Source organism: Triturus cristatus, chromosome 4_1 (genome assembly GCF_964204655.1).
Source record: "Triturus cristatus chromosome 4_1, aTriCri1.1, whole genome shotgun sequence".
Lineage (NCBI taxonomy): Eukaryota > Metazoa > Chordata > Amphibia > Caudata > Salamandridae > Triturus > Triturus cristatus.
In genome coordinates, this window is record NC_140585.1 from 1,237,055,513 (window position 1) to 1,237,075,141 (window position 19,629).

The window sequence follows — 19,629 nt, forward strand, 5'->3', positions numbered from 1 at the left end:
CCACTAACCGTCTCCTCCTGCACAGCCCTGTATAATTTAGTGATTAGTTTTTTCCTAGATGGAGTCACCAGCATCAACCGTAGGGCCTTGAGTGTTGGGGGTTCAGCAGGGAAACATGGGTAGTGATCTCTCATGGCACATTTTAGACGGTGGCAAGTATACACAAACAAAGGTGTGGGGTTCTGTATGTATGTCAAATCGCTCTGTTCTAGATAGCGTCCTTGTTTATACAAGTCTTGCATGTGAGTTATACCGGCTTCTTTTAGTGATTTCAGAGGACCCACCTCCTGTGTAACAGACAGGGCAGCATGGTGCGCCAGTGGCAGTGCCAGTGCGTACTGTGGCAGTTTGTGCGCATTACGTCCAATCGACTGCCAGGTGTCAATAGTCATGTCCAGTGTGTTAATTTACGTGCGTGGCGTGTGCCGGACAGTATGCGTAAGTATTCCTCTAAGTGGGGTGGGATGGGCGTCCCCATCCTCCACCGCTACATGTGGAACAAAGTCATGTGGTCTGTACCAAAAGTACGCATACTGCGCTTGTGCGCAGAGATAGTACACATAAAAGTCTGGCGCTGCAAATCCCCCTTTGTCATATGACATGGTTAGTGTTTTCTAGCTAATTCTAGGGTTTCGTCACCGCTCATATTAAGCGCAGCATTTGGGTACGCAATGTTTTAAAAAATTGTTGAGTCAATTTAACCGGTATATTGCAATATAGATATAGAAAGCGGAGGACAACCATTTTTAACACAGCGATGCGATCCGCTAGGGACAAGGGGAGGCGCAACCATCCATCCACCTGACGCACCAGTGTGTCGTAAGCTCTACCATAGTTTTTCCTGATTACCACCTCGGGATCGCGGTGTGCCCACACTCCGAGATATTTAACTGGTTCTGTCGTCCATAATAAGGGGTATTCCAGTTGAGGCTGGGACGTTATCTTCGCTAGCGGTATAACAACCGACTTGTCCCAATTGATCGCGAGTCCGGAGTACAGTCCAAATTTAATGTACTCCCGGAGGACCGGGGATAGATGTGTCTGGGGATTTCTTATAAACAAAACCATGTCGTCAGCGTACATCGATATGCCGACTGGCCGGTGATTAAAATTGAGGGCTGATGCTCTATGACATTGTCGAATCTTGCAAGCCAGTGGCTCAAGGACAAGGGCGAACAGAAGAGGGGACAGCGGACACCCTTGCCTCGTACCACGTTCAATCCGAAATGGCTCAGATGTATGATTACCCACGCACACTACGGCCGATGTGCCAGTATATAAGATCCGGATCCACTGTATTATGACCTCTGGGAAACCCATTTTACGTAATATGTGAAACATATAGTGCCATTCTATTGACATGACAGCGGCCGTGGGCAACTCAGGATTAAGAATGTGGAACATGGAGAAAATAGTTCGCAAATTGTGGGAGGTGGATCTCTCCGGTATAAACCCGGACTGATCGGCTGCACCAGACGGGTCATCAGCGGTTGCATCTTCGTGGCTAGTATCTTAGCCAATATTTTTGCGTCTAGATTAATCAGTGAGAGGGGACGGTAAGACTCACAACTGGAGGGCGGTTTGTCCTTCTTGAGGAGGGTTATGATCATGGCTTGTCTCAAAGACGGGGGTAGGGTGCCAACCTTGTGTGCTTCAGCATACATTTCTAATAAATGTGGGACAAGCAGGTTCATGTAAGCCTTATAGAATTCTGCCAATAGACCGTCAGGCCTGGGAGCCTTATTGTTGGGAAGAGAGATAATAGCGTCTCGGACATCGCTCTCATCTATGGGCATGGATAAGTATTCCCTGTGGGAGTCCGAGAGCCACGCACATGCTATATCCGATAAGTATTCCATCAACCCCGCCCTGTGTGGTATAAAGTGTCTTATACCATTCTTTAAATTGGCCCACAATAGCCTGCGGCGTGAAATGTTCTGTCCCAGCACCATCCATAATCTTGTCAATCTGCTGATGATTTGCTCGAAATTGTAATTTAGCGGCTAGTTTTCTGCCGGGCCGCCCCCCCTCACCATATGCTCTAGCCACATGTCTTTTCCCCCTATATTTTACTTCTGTGTCCGCCAGTGTTTCATATTCCGTGAGTAATTCTTGTATGTGTGCGAGCGTGGCATTAGAAGGTGCCGCGTAGTATTCACTCTCCAGCCTACCAAGAGCAGTCTCAGTTTTAGTAAGCTGCCTCCGAATATCTTTCAAAAGACCTGCGGTGGTGCTAATGCAGACCCCCCCTTATAGTCACCTTAAACGCCTCCCATAAAGACGCCAGAGCCTGTGTTTCACGTAGTTCACGATAGCCTTTCTAATGGTGTCTGTGTAAATAGGGTCCCGTAGTGCCTCAGCTCGAAAGCGCCATGTGAAAGGGCGATGTGGGTTAGTAGGGATTTGCAAGTGTAGATTATGATCTGACAGGGTACGGGGCAGATTGCTGACATTGATCACCCACCTGTTCGCCTCCTCACTTAATAACCAATAGTCTAGTCGGGACCAGCTGTTGTGGGCAGGTGTGATATGTGTACCCATATGTGCCCGTTCATTCCTCAATCTCCAAACATCCACCAGTCCCAATTCCACCATAGCCTCACGGGCACATTGAGCCACCTTAAGCGTACGGGCGCTCGCTGGGTTCGATTTGTCCACCTGTGGGTTGAGATGCATGTTGAGGTCACCCCCCCCCCCCCCCAAAGCACCGCAGCATCCGGCCAGGAGCGTACCTCAGTAAGCATCTGTATAAAAGGTGATGGGTCATCTACTACTGGACCATACATATTAATAATTGTGACATAAGTCATGCCTAGCTTACCCTGTACCACAGCCCAGCGCCCTTCTGAATCAGTGGAAGTACGTGTAAGTAGGAATGGGACACCCCTTTTAATCAGTGTAATCACACCTCGCGCATAAGCGGAATAGGAAGATGCAAGCCGAAAACCCGCCCACCTGTGAGCCATCGCAGTTTCCGTGTGTTTAGTGAGATGTGTCTCCTGCAACAATGCAATCTGTACATTATGCCTATCTAAGTAGTGTAATACGTGCCGTATCTTTTTTGGGGTATTAAGCCCGCGTACATTCCAAGTCAAGCATTTATATTCGTCACCCATTATCGGTGTTTGAGGGCACTGCTTTAGACCCGACTGCCATCCTCCTCCCCTCATCACAATGTGCATCCCGTGTCACTTCTTTGGTGAGCTCTCTGATCAATTTCCCCATAGGCATCCGGAACTGTATTGAACACCCTCCCCCCACCCACTTTAGCAACCCAACTTTGCCAAAGACAGACCCCGATAACATGTGAAACGAAACAAAAACATAACCTAAAACAGACCCACAATACATCAATGAGAGATAGAGGTGGGGAACACCCAATGGGGGAACTTAGCGGCCACAACCACCTCCAAGTCTATTGGGGAGGGGGCCGCCATTCAGTGTCTAACGCCCCCAACGGTTAGCCCATCAAGTGAGACGCCCTGCGGTCACCAAGTGTGCAGCTCGGACACTTCAATCTCATTATTAAAGTGGCACCATATGGAGGTCAGCTAATGAGACGCATCAACCTTTCCCGCACAATGGTAGTCAAGTGGCAGAGACAACATGCACTCGGTACCCAGTAGGATCCTGTACCAGTAGTGGCCGTTTGTCTCCGATGCGATACACAAAGCAGCCTACATTAGATTGTATATGAGACAGAGCGTGTGCAATACAATAACGCAGCGATTAGCGCGGGTAAACCAACAAGAATACTACCCATTGCAACTGCGCATTGTTCCAGTGTATCAGTCCTCAACTTGGACATAGCGACATCCCGCTGTAGAGAGAAAGCCGCAATCAGTCATCAACCTCGGAGGTTGGAGTGGAGGGCTGCTGCTTCCTCCTCAGTGACTTAGCGTGGTTCATGGCTGTTTTCGGGTTAGTGAATATCTTAGCGTTGTCAACATTGCCAATCCGGAGGCGTGCCGGATATAACATTGCATAGGGGATTCGTTCTTTCATAAGGAGCTTTTTGACACCTAGAAATTCTTTGCGTGCTGCTTGAACCATGGCGGTAAAGTCGGGAAAGAAGGAGAGGACATTGCCTTGATAGTTTATAGTGCCCTTCTGTCGAGTGATACGAAGCAATGCGTCCCTATCTCTGAAGTTCAGTAGTCTAGCTATAATGGGACGCGGCGGAGGGCGCGCAGTCAAAGATCTATGAGCGCGCTCAATGGCAAACATGGCTGATAGATTCTTAGGCTCACGTATGTCCCTTATCATGGTTTCGACATAGTCCTCAAGTCTACCCACATTGGTGGATTCCGGCAGGCCCAAAATCCGTAAATTGTTGCACCTAGAGCGCGCTTCAATATCCTCGTTTTTGGCCTGTATCACCGCTAGCAGCTGTGCGATATCCGCGATCTTGGCGGAGACCTGTTTTAGACCATCCTCGTTATCCGATATACGCTGCTCCGCCTCGCCCAACCGCACCCCCTGCTTGTCCAGCTTTGCTGAAATGAAGTCCATGCGGCCATTGAGGGCCTCTATCTTGCCATCAATAGATTGCAGGCTGGCTTGAATTGCCGACAATGTTTTCTCCAAGGCCGTGGGGGCCGGCGCAGTAGACTCTAACTCCGAGTCCGATGTCACGGTGTGTGAGGTTTTACCCCCTTTGCGTGCCTCGAACGTTAGCCGCGGCTGGGTTTTATCCGGTATGCCCATGGCCTCGTCTCAGTCCCCACCGGCCTTTACAAGAGAGGGCAAGAGGGCAATCGGGGGCCGGAGGCGTGCGCCCAGTCCGGCAAGGAGTAGAGCGCCAAACGAAAGGAGTACCCCGCAGGGGAAACTGATTCCCAGCGCCTCAGCTGCAAATCACCCCGAACTGTGGCCGCCCCAGGGATAGGCCCATTTAGTGCGCCCCACACAGTGCCAGCAGACCTGCGTGTCACCAACTCTCCTGATCAGCACTGCTCCACCCCTGCACCTCACTGTAATACGGTAGCGTCCTCACCGCTGTCCCAGCAGCAATCAGCTCACCTCCGGGGTCCCCCGGAGCACCTTCGAATATCCTGCAGCGTCCACAACTCAGTTTCCAGCTCAGCACCCCAAGCAGCAGTTCACCAGCCTCATCGATTGAGTACTGTCAGGGGTGTCCCCTTGTCTGTGTTTCACAACGTTCGGATCCTGTGGCCAGGGTAGGTACCTAGGCGCGTGTAGACCAACTCCGGGCAGTCCACCCAGGACATGGAGGGAGGAGCGCGCCGCCGGCCGCAGGGCCTACTCACCCGTCCAAAGCCGGCAGCTCGCGTGCACCTCGTCCTCCGTGCTCCCCGCGCCCGCCGAACCACCTCTCGCTTCCTCAGCTGCTGTGCGCGGCGCCAAGGGAGCCCCGGAGCCAACGTTTTCTGCCACTGCTCCCGTCCGCCGTCAGCGTCAGTGTGCCCGGCTCGAGCACTAGAGAGGCAGCGCGGGAATCCCCAGTGTGATGCCAACCTGCGCTGTTCCGCTCCCCTCCGCTCTCCACCGCCGACTCCCAATATGGCGGACGCTCCCGGCACGGTGCTCTGGTCGCGTTCCTGGACCCCGAAGCCGCACACCGACACCAGCCTCTGCCAGCTCGCGTCCAGGAGCTTCAGTCTTTTATACTAGCGCCCGGTGACGGGCACCCGGAGAGCAGGATAATGTAGGATATTGAAGGCGGCCGGCAGAGCAGCACTACAGTGCAGCCATCTTGCCGCGCGCCTAGCTACGCCCCCACTGCTAGTGCATTTAACGCAATCTTCATTATACCTGCATGTGCTCTTACCATAAGTGGAGTCCCTTTTGCTGAGGTTTCTGAAGTTGCGTTTTATCTGCCTCCCATTATCCTTACCTCACTCTTACTTCACCCTTATTCACAACCAACTACACTTTTAGGTGTCTGCCAGCCTTGTGCTGCAGCTCTTCCCATGGTGAGGGTCGGGTAGAAGGGTAAAAGGGAAAAGGTGGGTCTAACAGCTTCTTGTCTGTTCTCATGGAGGGTGGTAGGGAAGTGCATTGATGCTCGTACACTAACCCCCTTGCACTCAGACTCCCAATTGCAGCCTTTTGGGACCAGCAGCAGAGGCGCTGGGTGGCTAGAGTAGTGCACCTTATTCATTAACGCATTCATCTCTGATGGTCTGCTCTAGGGGTCTTAGTGTGAGATAAAAATGTGCTCACGCTTGAGCTCATATCTAATAACGATTATGGCATAAAGAAATGTAATTTTCAAATTACAGAGCTGGGTGACAGTTGGATCCCTTAATACTAATGAGTATAAAAGCACACAAGTACCAAATACATATTTATGTTTTGATACGCAGGACTTCCAGTGGGGATCGTGTGACGAAACTGAAACAAAAGACCCATGTATGTGCATAAACTGAAATTGTGGTGTAGTTCACAGACAACCTTCAAACTTATACAAAAATTTAAATTTTCAGAGTTTAGTAAGGTATTCAAGAATTTAAAACCTATGATGGCAGACATGATCGTGGGGTTTTACATGTCAGCACAACTTGGGAGCATTGGTTATCACCAAGTGAAAGAGTGACTGTTACTGTTACAGTTACATTAAGACAATATTTCTAGTTCAATAATCCCATCCTTGTGTACCTTTTATTGTGCAACTTTCAAAGAAAATTGTCTGTTTACTTATTGAGGCATAACATCAATAAAACATTCAGGTTAGCCATTATCAGATTATTTTGTCTGTTACCATCAATTTCTGCGAGTATGAGTGGAAAAGAAGGGGGACTCTTAATATCTAGTATATCGGTTAATGGAGCATTTGCAAATTCTTATACGTACATGGAGTAGGATAAGAACCACAAACAGTCAAACCTATCTCTATTATCTTCATTCCCCAAAATGTGGCCTTTAACAAAGACCATATACTTCAATAATTGCAACTAAAACCATTAATTTTGTGTAACTCCTTGACAATAATAAGGAAATGGTCAATCTGGTCATGTATACTCATTTAAATATTTGGTAAGTATGAGCAGCTTTTGGAACCTAATGTTTCACAGGCTCCTCTTTTGCAGTCTAGGCAAAACCAAGTGCCATTCTGTTTTGTAAAAGGACTCTTGTTAGGGCTTCTGATGGATTACAGATTAATCCTAATGCTATGGCAGAGGAATTGCCAACATCTTCTAAAGGCTTAGCCACAGTTTGAATGTCATTGATTGTCATGTGTATCCGAAAGGTAGGGAACAGGATAGCAAAGAAATTGACAACTTTGAATATTTCTCTAGGCAGTCTTTTCTGGAACTTGGATTCAGCAGGAGAATGTTATATGGTGAGATGATTTAAGCAGGAAAACAGGATCCAGCTCAGCCTTTGGGTAGCTATGTATTGGTTTGGTTGCCACAAACAAAGTAAGTACCTGGTTGCTCTTGAGAGCAGGTACAGAAATAAAGGACCTCTGAGGGAAGTTCAAAATGATAATGATAATGTTTGGATTCAGATAGGACTGCTAGAAATAAATGACTAACACTGTGGCCCACATAGAGGCTGTTATTTAACCTTTCACAAGCCATTCCTTGGGCAGTGCCACAAAGGTGAATACCAGGGAGCATGATGTCTTTGTTAGGAAAACTGCAGTCATCGACCTTTAAAAGGTAGGAATAGTACCATTTTCATATTCCACTGAGAAATGTTCACAAAGATATAATTCAATACACTGTTTTCTTCATCAAAAGGAACAGGGACAATTGACACACACCTTCGAGCATCAGTTGGCAAGTGGGTACAAATTCAGCAACAGGAAAAATTGAGGATCTGTCAGTTTTGCTCTAGAAATTGTAAAAGAGTGGGAGAGCAATAACCAGGCTTACAGCAAAGACGGCCAGCCAGGTCCATCAAATAATTAAGTAGCTATGAGTCTTCCATCCATAAGGCAGTAAGTGAATCAGTGAGAAGGAGGAGGGGCTGCATTCTGGCAATGACTGAGCGGAGGGAGGTCGGCAGCAGAAGCTCCTTCTTGAGCCGGTGAGAAACAGTTGTCGGCAGGAGGTGGGCCGCTAGGAGAGACTTTTCTCATAGGCACAGAGGCAACTGCAGGGCTGAACTCTTTGTATTCAATGGTTCTCTTGCAGTAACTGACATGCACACAAGTTGTTGTTCTACTGCACTTCACAGTAGTGTCAGTGGTGAGCAGGACTTGGAATGGCCCATGCTTACAGGGTGGGAGGATGGAATTCTACTGGTGGATTCTCACGTGGACCTATTCCCCTGCTTGCAGATTGTTGCACGCTTCAGCTGGACAGACCGGTAAGGCAGCTCAGATCTGAGAACAGAAGCTTTAGAAAAAGTGAATAAGTTGTTTCCAGTACTGGAGGGTCAAGTGCTGGGGGCACAGGGGAATTTGATGGAAGCAGCTTGGGTTGACCCATTATTATTTCATATGCATTTAGCATAGACCTTTGTCTAGGGGTGGCTCTGATTGACCAGAGCGTGTAGGGGAGAGCGCCAGGATACTTGAATCCCATCTCATCAAAAAACGTAGCTCTAGTGTTTTTTCAAGTGGAGTTGAAATGCTCTACTTTCCCAGAAGACTTATGGATGGTAAGCACAGTGAATTTGTTATTTGATTCGTAAGTCCTGCACAGCTACTGTACTGTAGTAGACACAAAATGAGTGCCCTTCACTCTTTGTACCAGAACGGGAACCCAAGCCTACGAATAGAATCCCACCTGTAATGGAGTCAGCGTGGGTGCAAGTACAAATGAGCTTTAGTCCAGCTGGAAAGCATAAAGACTAAAACCCAGGGCATACATACATGAGCAATATTAAGGCATTTGTGTAAATTCCTTCTGAATGGGTATGTGGGTAGGTTGTAGCAGTTGTTTTGATTCAGTTCCCAGTATTGTAGGCTTGACAGGTGGCCAATGAGTGCCAATATTGTTGGGCAACAGAAGGGAAAATGGAACAAACCAATGAATAAATACTATTCACAGTGTCCCTCCACACTCTATTGGGATCCATTTTACAGTTCTGTTGCATCCAATCCTGCTTTTCCTCCTCAGATGCACATTGCTGTATTTCAGACAAATCTTTTAGAGTTGGCATAAAAGGTTTGACAGTCTGAGACAAATGAGTGACTATCATACCTTGGAGACAATGCCGCCTTTTTGATAGATAGGTCAGCAAAATTGTTTCTCTCAGACACCTCATCTTGAGGGGACTGATGTGCAGCACACTTTACAATCACAAGTTTAGATGGTAACATATGCGCATCAAGTAATCCTTTAGCATGGGCCCCATTTTTAAATGGGGTTCCAACTAAAGTGAGGAAACCCTGCTGCAGTCAGAGGAGCTCAAAACCATGTGCTACTCCAAAGGTATATTTTGAGTTAGTAAATGTGATCACATCTTAAAACGTGTTAGACCAAGAACTCAAAAACAACAAGTATATTCTTCCGGGGACTTTGTGAAACGGTTTGAAAAAAATAAAAAATACATATATATATACATATATATATACTAAAATTAAAACAAAGACAAGACGAAATAAATAATTTATGTACGCAAGTTTTATAATTGTTTTTATACTAAATGTGGATTGTAATAATTTTTGTTAATTATGCAATAAATTGAATTGATTCATTGTAATCACATTCTTTCAGGCAACAAGAATACAAACACAGGTAAGAGCAGCTCATTTACCACTTTGACAGGAGTTCAATTGCGATAAACATCAGGTAGTGAGAGCATCCTACAGTGTACACATGGATGACTGGCCACTAATGGGCCACAATTGTTTCTGAGACATGATCCATCAACATGATACACAAGATCACAAATTGGTGTTGGTGCATCAGAGAGTTCAATATGGGGCTTAGTTAGATGGACAGTTACAGTGTGACTGTTATGCAGCTCACCATCTGGAGCACTGGGCAGCAAGAAGGAGGGGTTAGGACGTGACAACAAACTAGTATAATGTGACAGGGGAGCAACAAAAGAATTTCATACTGTGATCATTTTGCTGTAGGCAAATTCTGAGTTTTAGTGTTAAGCAAAAGGGTAACTATGGCATAGGGTACAGCTACTTTGAGGGTGGAGTCCAGGACAATATTTGCAAAAGGTTTTACAAGATGAACAGCAGCTGCCAGATCTCATGGACAAGACCCAATTCCTGTCACAACCGCATTGAAGGTGGTGTAGAAGTATGCAGGCGGTTTCTTCAATCTCCTTTATCTTGAACCAACAACCCTGACATAAATATATTTTTTTCTTGACAATATGAAGTAAAATGGATATTATAATCAGGTGGCTGTAGCGCAGGGGCAGGAGATAATTCTAGTTTGAAAGTCATAAAAGCCTGTGATCCTCCTTTTTTTGGGGGGGCAGATTTATATAGTGCGAACACGACCCAAAAGTATTGGAGCGCTTCACATGAGCACAGGCTACGTTACACAAGGACACATTCATTTATTTATTTGGTAGGCACGGGGAGATTAAGTGATTTACCCAGAATCACAGGATGTGGAGTCGACCCAGAAGCTCGAACCTTCGTTTCCAAGCTCCAAAGTCGGCAGTCTAGCCGTCAGATCACATCCTCTCTCCATGGCCCAATGCAAGGGTTCTGGGGTATCTGTATGTAGGTGGGAGGTGGCTTAACAATAGTCACATATCCCAATGTCCATTATCTGTAAAAAAAAAAAAAAATACAGCATTCCCAACCATGTGTATATTTGAAAGACAGTGCCATATACAGATGAATGTCATGACCTAGACAGCGAACATGAGGAAGGCAGAATGTTTCTTTTTTATTGAGAAGCTCTGTGCCTTTTCTTAGCCAACTCAGTTCAAAGATACAGGTAGCTAGTCTTGCATTGGTCCAAGGTGTCAGATGCAACCAGCAAATCATTTACATGTTGAGTAAAGCAGATCCTCTCAGAAAATAAGAGTTTCCCGATCTTTCTTGAGTGATTGACAAATGTAGAAGGTGACTGTAAATCTTTGAGGGAGTCAACACTGTTCACTGCCCCCATCCCCAAGAAAGCGTAAAGGTACAGATTTCCAGGGTGCATATGAATAATGAATAGGTTTGAACAAAGGTCTACCAACAGTAAAACATTTGGCAGCTGCTAGAATAGAAGACCGTATAGTTGCAGGGTAAGAAACGGCAGAAGAACTGGTTATCACCTCATCATTAAGAGCTCGCAGATCTTGCACTAATCTGTACATGTCTTTGATTGGTTAAAATGGGGTATTGCATACAACTACAGTAGGCCCTAGAATTTCGTGTTTGGGTAAAGTGCTTTTAAAAGGTCTGATTCCTGCATCTGCCTATGAGCATAACTAGTACTGGTGAATGTGGGGCAGTTTCCTTATTGGATTACCTTTGTCTCTACAAACTCGTATTAACAGATTAATCGAGTGTATATAAATAAAGAAGCTACATGTACAGTTGAAAAATTTTAAACGTACTATAATGTGAAGGAATATGAAATTGGAGGCTAAATATTAAGTTGGTATCCTCAGATTGATTCGTGGGAGCAGTGCAGCTGCATCAAACAGACTATAGTATGGACAATGAATAGCCTCAGTTGAATTTAGCTCCAACCTTTCTATTAAAATTAGAATTTTGATTTATTTATATGTGTTTGCGAAACAAATAAAATGTGTCATCATTTCTGTATTTGGTTTTTTTTCTGCATTTTTGTGTATTGTTGTGCTGTTCAAATCATTGACAATGCTTTGGCAGGGTCTCCGGCTTCCAGTAATGACTCAGTGGGGGGGGGGGGGGGGGGGGGAGGGGGGGTTCTCGGATTCCAATAATGATTCAGTGGGGGTCCCTGTGTTCCAGTAATGATTAGATGAGGGTCCCAAGAAGTCAAAAGGTTGAGAACCACTGAACAAAAATTTTACTAGCTATAACTTATCTTTAACCTTTGTTTTTTTCTTGGAATTTCAATGGTGTTAAAAATTATAATAATTTTGTTTTATAATCGTATAGTTTACTGTTGTCCAGTGGAGTGTCATTAAGTGTAGAGTGGTACAATTGAGTGGATAATAATGTTATAAAGTGTGCTGTGGTACAGTTTTATGTCGTAGAGTGGAGTGGAATGAGGTACTCTGGAGTGGAGTACCCGAGATGAATACGTTGGAGTGGCATAGAGTGGAGTGGCATACAGTGGAGTGGCGTAGACTGAATTCGGATAGAGTAGAGCAGCTTACAGTGAAGTGGCACACAATAAAGCGGCGTACAAAAGAAGAGCATATAGTAGAGTGCCGTACAGTGGAGTAGCATAGAGTGGAGTGGTTTACAGTTGGATAGGATACAATGGCGTGTGGCACAGTGGAGTTATGTACAGTGGAATAGTGTTGAGTCAATTGGCGTCCAGCGGAGTGTAGTAGAGTGTAGTGGCATAAAGTGGAATAGTGTATACTGGAGTGGTGTAGAGCAGAGGTCTTCAAACTATGAGGTGCGCCCCCCTGGAGGGCCATGGATGGGTTCCCAGGGGGGCGCAGATGGCGTAAAAAGTAGATGTAAATGAAGATGGCCTGGAAGTGCGGCCTTGTTTATTCGCCGCATTTCCAGGCTGTCTTCCTTTACTCAGAGCCCTTGAAGTTAATTAAAAAGAATACGAACGGTTATAATAGTGCTGGGGGGGGGGTGAGGGTCAAAGAAGTGGCTTTCAGAAAAATAAAAGAACAAAATAGTCTAAGTGTTTTGTTTTTTCACCGTCAGGTAACTGAGTATAAAATAATGCACTAAAAGCTTCATTTTAATTGAAAAATGAATGCAGGTTAAACTAAGCAGTGATAAATGTACTCTTTTAGGTTATGCAACCGCAGTTAGCAAATTCCATCACTTTAGATGTCTGTGTGTGTTACAGCTATTCAACACATAACCCTAGTTGGTGCATTGGGAAAAAGTATTATAGTCCGGGCCACTGGAATTATGCGATTGTGCGGTTGCGCCATTTTTCTAATAATCGTGGATTTGCTGCATTTGACACATAATCCATAGTGTGCTGCATAATTTGCAGATTTTTCTAGCTCAAACAATTCATAACGTTACTAAAAATGCAGCAACACGTGTTGCTGCACAGTGGAAGGGCCTTTGCAAAGGTTGACTGGTCATATTTCTGTTGCTTATTACTCTATGTGGGTGTTAAACTGGTACTTATGAGGGGCAATATATGTCAGGACAGTGTTAACAAGTGTAAAAAATTCAAAATATTGCAGTAATACTATCACTAAATGTTCAGCATTATGCCACATAATGAGCCTTTTCTTGCAGCATAATTTAGTCAACCCTGTTGCATAATGTATCCTTCTGCTGAAAAATTCCAGAAGCCCTGTTTATAGTGCAGTGAGGTCTCTGCCTGTGGCAGAAAGCACTGTGAACACATGCAGCAGCACTGGGGACCAGGGATCGGAGGGGCCCACTACATTACAATTATGACTGTCTCATTTTAAAAAAAGGGAAATAGCTTTTTTTCCTTTCTAGCATTAGGACGGAGGGCACTCTTGTAGAAAAAAGGGAGAGAATATGTGGGAGTTTTTTTTCTGAAAGGAACAGATGGCCTGTCTCAAGATTGGAGTGATGGTCCGGCATGGTGGGGAAGGGGTGAAAGACGCAGTATAAGAGTAGAGTGGTGTAGAGTGGAGTGACGTACAGTGTAAGTGCGTATACTGGAGTGATGAAAAGTGTAGTGGCACACAGTGGACTAGTGTAGAGTGGAGCAGCATAAAGGGAAGTGTGATGGAGTGGAGTGGCATAGAGTGGAGTATCTAAATTGAAGCAGACGTGAAAGTGTGTGAAAGGATGTAATTATTATGTGGTAGGAATATACGTTATTAATGTGTAAATGTACATTTACTGTAGTATATGTAAATAGTATAATGTTAAAGTTATAAGTTGTATGAAATAGAGTTATATATTTTTCCACAGTGGTGCCTCTTCAAGGAGAGCCCACACCCTCCACGCAAGCTGGCACTAAACATGTTAATGTTGCATTGATATGTGTACTCGGGCAGCATGTGCTGGCCTACAGACTATGTTGCTGAAGTCAAAAAACGCTAATAAAGATGGCTAAACAAATACTAGGGGCTTGGTTGTCTGGAGGGTGTGATCTCTCTGTGACAAGCTTTGTACAGGGTGAGGACTACGCCTAGTAGGGGCTTGGCCACATAATGGTATTTGGGTGCCTGGAGGGAGTGGGCTCTCCATGAAGAACTCTGCTCAGGGCGAAAGATGTACATAGTAGAAGCTTGACCACCTTATGTTGCTTGGGTGTTTGGAAAGAGTGGACTCTCCATGAAGACTTGTGCACAGGCTAAAGGCTGGGTGTAGGAGGGGTTTGAGCATATAATTGGGCTTGGGAGCCTGGAGGTAGTGGACTCCCAGTGAAAATGTGTGCACATTGCGAAGGATGTGCATGGTAGGGGCTTTGTCACTGAATGGGGCTTGTGTGTCTAGAGGGAGTGGACTACAGTCTAATTATTTTATATGAGCACATATGTTTATGTAATTTATGCTCTACGTGATACATATTTCAAAGGTTGTATTGGTTTGTAGAGCAAACAGAGCATCAGTATGTGAAAGATGTCATCAGTGTTGTCATTAGTAATGTCATCAATAATGTCATTTGAGATGTCATTAAACATGTCACGAGTGATGTAATATATGAGGTTACAAGCAGTGCATGGCTAGAGGACAAGTTATAATGATCTCAGTTAACTATAACTGGTGACGTTCAATGTTTTTGTGGGATTTGTTTACTGACTTTTTCACCTAACTATATCGTCACTATATCCTTTGTTTTTTTCCCGAAAATGTCAACGTTTAAAAAAAAAAAAACGTAATGTAAGATCTTATTACATGTAATAAACAGCAGCGGCTGCTACCGGACGGGGGTGATGGGGTAGGGGAGAGTAATTAAATTTAAAAAAGTGGCTTACCTTTAACGGCTGGCTGCTGCCTCTCCTCCGTCCTCGTTTTCCTCCTCTTCCTGTCCTGTCCGGCAGCAGGAAGCACCCGGGCAGACAGGCTCCTCGGAGCCAATCACAGGCTGCAATGCAGCGTTGTGATTGGTCTGAGCGCCGTGGATCGGTGCTCAGACTGGAACAGGGAGCCTGTGCATGTTCCTGACCAGGCTGTGTAATGCAGCCTGGTAGGAACATGCAAAGTGAGCATGAACTGTTTGGTCGGCCCAAGAGGGCCGGCCAAACAGTTCATGCGCGCTTGTGGAGTGCACTCTTCCCCATGCTCTGGCCAGACCCGCCCCACCGCTTCACTGACTGCATTAGGGGGGAAAAAATTCTAATTACGATACGTTTTTATAATTTTCTTTTTCCTTTCTCGGCAGTGGGGAGACGTTCCTCCGCCTTAGCGGAGGAGCCACCACTGGTAATACGTCCATATTGCTTTCTTTACTGAGAGCTAAGTACCCCATTGTATTACTTCACTCTATCAGGGTAGCGAAGTAGCGCAGTTCAAGACCTAAGAGGGAAGGAAGGTGATGTGGACAAGTAATTTCTATTCATTGACACACATCACCGACACTCAATAAATTATTGTCAAGTCAGTGCCTTTTCTTTCAAAAAGTAAAATTAATGTATTTTACACACACACACATTCTACTAAATACTATACATTAAAATAGAAATATGTACATTATGTACATGTAATTATCTCTGGTGACACCCTCAATTTACATTTGACCCCTAGTTGGTCCTAACCCCCCCCCCCCCCCCCCCATAATACTTCGACAATATTTCAGGATTTTATCAAGCCATCTAGGATTTGTAAAAATGTTATCTAGTTCCAGGCGGTACATGAACAGGTTAGCGTAGCTGGGGGCTGCGCAATTGACCATAGAAGTACCAGCCAATTGCAGAAAAAACTCGTCATTCCATTGAAAGTAGCTGAAATATTGCCGTTACATAGATTACATTTTTCTCATCTGGAAGGGTCCCCCTGATGAAATAAGAGAATTCACTGATTTTATCAACTGTATCGATGACCGCATACAGTTTACCCATTCCGTGAGCACTGAAAGTATCGCATTTCTTGATGTCCTGGTTACCTGTCAAGACAACATTATTGAGACAGATGTGTTTACAAAAATTACAGACAGAAATAACACTTTACATTTCGACAGCTGGCACTCTATGTCCTTAAAGAGACATTTACCATACTCACAGTTGTTAAGAATGAAAAGAATCTCTTCTCAACCCAACTCATACACTACCAACCAAAACAAGATCCTCACAAGATTCAAAGAGAGGAAATACCCCAGTTCAATTCTTAAAACAGCAACTGAAAGGGCAGAAACTAATGATCGGAAGGATTTATTAACCCCACACAAAAGTGAAACAACCAGCAACAGACCAGTTCTTGTGACTAAATTTTCCACCAGAAGCTACCAGATAAAAAAAATCATACTCAAGAATTGGCCAATGATAAAAAACGAACCTGACTTTAAAGGAATTTTCAGCTACACGCCATTATTAACATATCAAACGCTCAAAGAACTACTAGAGAATACACCTAAACCAAAAGGAATCACATACAAAGGAACTGTACCACGCTTGAACTGTGGTCACTGCAACAAAATCATCCGGGGCCCTAGCATAAGTCATCCCACCAAGGGCACTTCCATCAAACTGTTTACCAATGCCACCTGCAATTCAAAAAATCTCATTTACTTACTAAAGTGTCCTTGTGGGCTTTTTATGTAGGAAAGACCGAGCAAAAAATAAAAACACGATTAACCGAGCATAAAAGCACAATAAGAAATCCAGTAGAGAAAGCTCCAGTCGCAGCCCATTTTTCCACCCATAAACACAACGTAAGCCAATTGAGATTTTGGGTTTTGGAGATTGTTCCAGTAAATGAGGATGTAGACAACAAGAAAAAACTATTGCAACGAGAAATGTTTTGGATTAAGAAACTGGAGTCTTGCCATCCAAAGGGCCTTAATGAACGCTTGGAATTTAGTTGTTTCTTGTAATTACATGCCAATGAATATTTATGTTTAATCATCATGTTTGATAACATACAAGTTACCCCATGTTTCTGTTTACACCAAATTTCACATTCAGTTTCACCCGATTGCACCACTCCAAGATGGCCGCTATCAACACTTATTCCATCACAACCCCTTTTCAGTTTTTGTTGGGATTCACATTTCCGCTTGTTCATTTGCACGCTTTTTTAAACCGGCATGGGCACTGACACCATTCACAGTTGTTTACGGGACACGAAGACGTAAGACCACTTTTCCGCTCAGACACGGTAAGAAATGGAGTACTGAGAACACGCAGGGTTTACTCTTTGATTTACACGGGCACAGAGCACAAACACGTGTCGTGCGTGTTTATATACCGTTTCACTCCAGCACTTCGAGACACTGTTTCTGATTTCACCGATTATTACACATAGCAGGCAAATACTATTCATCATATCCTAAGATCTTGTTTATCGCACCCAGGTGAATCGGGTTGCTCACTCACATAGTTTAAACACTGGGAGCATGTTTTTTCGCCTGTGTTAATAAGTGCCACAAACACGGTTAACCTACATGTAGTCACCACGTTCTTTTTTTACACGGACTCTGTTTGTACCTTTTTGAGTTCGCGCACTAAACGGTCTCGTTGCACTTGAAACATTTTTGAAAAACGTTGCACAGCATACTTTCGCTTGCAATATTTATGTTAACTCGTGGAGTCAAAGACTCTCTTGGATTTCAATATCATGTATCTCATTTTTCAGACATAAGGTTTCCCCTGATGAAGGGCATAGTCCCGGAATGCATAGTGAATTGTAACCCATAAATGTATATGAACTCTACATTTACCAGTGCACGGATATAAAGAAATTGGAAAGATGAACACTGATATAATCTATGTTGATGGAACCATTGTGATGCAACAATGTTGAAGAATTAAACCATGAGACATTCGAATTGAGAAGTCTACACAGTTATTACATTTAAAAAAGGAAGAATTTCGGGGACATCGTCCCAAAGGAGTGCCAGTTGGGGACACTGTTATTAATTTAATAGCGCCACCAATATTTGTTCATATTAACTCCCCAGGGTCAGAGGGAGATACCCACCAGCACCCAAACCAACAACTGAGATCAGTTTAAAGCATACAGTGAATACCCTTCGTATAATACAGTGTGTCACACGCCTCTTTCTATTTTGTGTCTTACAGGGTCTCATGAAGAAGTGTCATAGTGCTAGTGCTTCCTATCTTTTCCAGACAGACAAGTTTTATGACCTCTCCTATGACACTGGTGACAAGTCCATCCAGTGCGGACGGAGGGTGGACTGCCTGAAGCTCTGGTTGATGTGGAAGGCAAATGGGACAGAAGAGCTGGAGAAGCGAGTGAATAGAGCCTTCGCACTCACGAGGTATTTTATGATATTGTATAACTTTTTTTATAGATCGCTCAATTAAACTCAAGTGTTTCTATGCTAAAGGGTGACCTCACAGCATGCTGTTCTAAAAGTAAATGGAAAGAGTTCCAATTACATCTAAATGTTAGATGTAACCTTTTTCATTAGTGTTCAGTTGTGTTTCGCAATTTTTAGTTAGAGTATTTTTATTTCTCATGTAGTTGTGCGCAGAGTGGAAGTTCTCTATCATGGCAGGAGTGGCTGGGTTTCTGATTGTTTTTACTTTCCCGACAAGTTATAGTTTTTCTTTCTGTTGCTGCTTAGTTGCTAAGCAACTTCATGGCTCACGCACATTCTGCCCATAGATGGTGGTGATGAAGAGCTACTTTAAGTGGTCGATTGCATGGCAACATTGAAGGTGCACCCAAGATAAGCCATTCTATGCCCATCCATCCAAGAACCAAAGACAGTTGTGGGCACACCCTTAACTCTAGTATTGCTGACTGGATGATATCCACAGGTGACCCATTGCAGTCATGTACCACAAATGGAGGTCAATTTACATATACCCCTCTAATCAGTTATGAGCTCACTAAGAGCTCTGCCTTTTTACAACATTCTAAAACAGGTGCCAGCAATAACCCAGGCGCTAATAATATACTAATTTGAACCATTCTTAATATCTACTCACACCCCACACACTGTTTCGACATTGCTGATGTTATTATGAAACACTATTTCAATGTGTTGTTTTTAACAGAACATGGATCAGTGATACCTCTGCACCTACAATCATGCAGACCCCACATAAAATCTGCCATGTGGATCACCATGGCCAATTTGGAGATAGATCTCTTATGTACAGAAAGCCTTTAATCTTTACCAAACTAGTTACCAATAAATGCATAGGTTCTTGCTTTTATTATCTCTGTAAATGCCAAGATTACTTTCTCTTGTGTTTTTATTTACCACCCTCTTTGCCCTGCCACTAAATTAATTTTATTAACTTTCCAATGTTATTCTTCAAGCTACTAGGGCCATAGTTTAGGAGATCTTAATATGTGGGCAGACTTGCCATCGATGGTTGCTACTAAAAATGTCATAGACTTGTGTACTACATTAGATCTCACACAGAGAGGTTACTTTATCTATACATACAGTTGGGCAGAAAATTGATCTTATTTTTCCTCTCCAAGTCTGAGTTCTAATCTCAGGAACGATGTGGTACACTTTTCTGAACGTTATGCCATTGTCTTTA

General features: G+C 44.2%; 1 protein-coding gene and 1 long non-coding RNA gene across 3 annotated transcripts in view; one reads left to right on the top strand and one right to left on the bottom strand.

Moving 5' to 3' along the window:
* Positions 1–19,629, top strand: part of CSAD (cysteine sulfinic acid decarboxylase) — a 133,285-nt gene that overhangs the window by 83,687 nt on the left and 29,969 nt on the right. Inside the window, exons 12-13 of one of the 2 annotated variants that reach the window (XM_085654650.1) lie at positions 9,636–9,656; positions 18,187–18,386. In XM_085654650.1, the coding sequence (XP_085510776.1) occupies positions 9,636–9,656; positions 18,187–18,386 (221 nt within the window). The remainder of the gene's footprint in view (positions 1–9,635; positions 9,657–18,186; positions 18,387–19,629) is intronic. The other variant, XM_085654649.1, reaches the window with a different exon arrangement.
* The window catches only part of LOC146856491 (uncharacterized), a 160,245-nt gene continuing 150,141 nt past the window's right edge, over positions 9,526–19,629 (bottom strand). The window contains exon 4 of the long non-coding RNA XR_014981500.1: positions 9,526–10,658. This is a non-coding gene — a long non-coding RNA (uncharacterized LOC146856491). The remainder of the gene's footprint in view (positions 10,659–19,629) is intronic.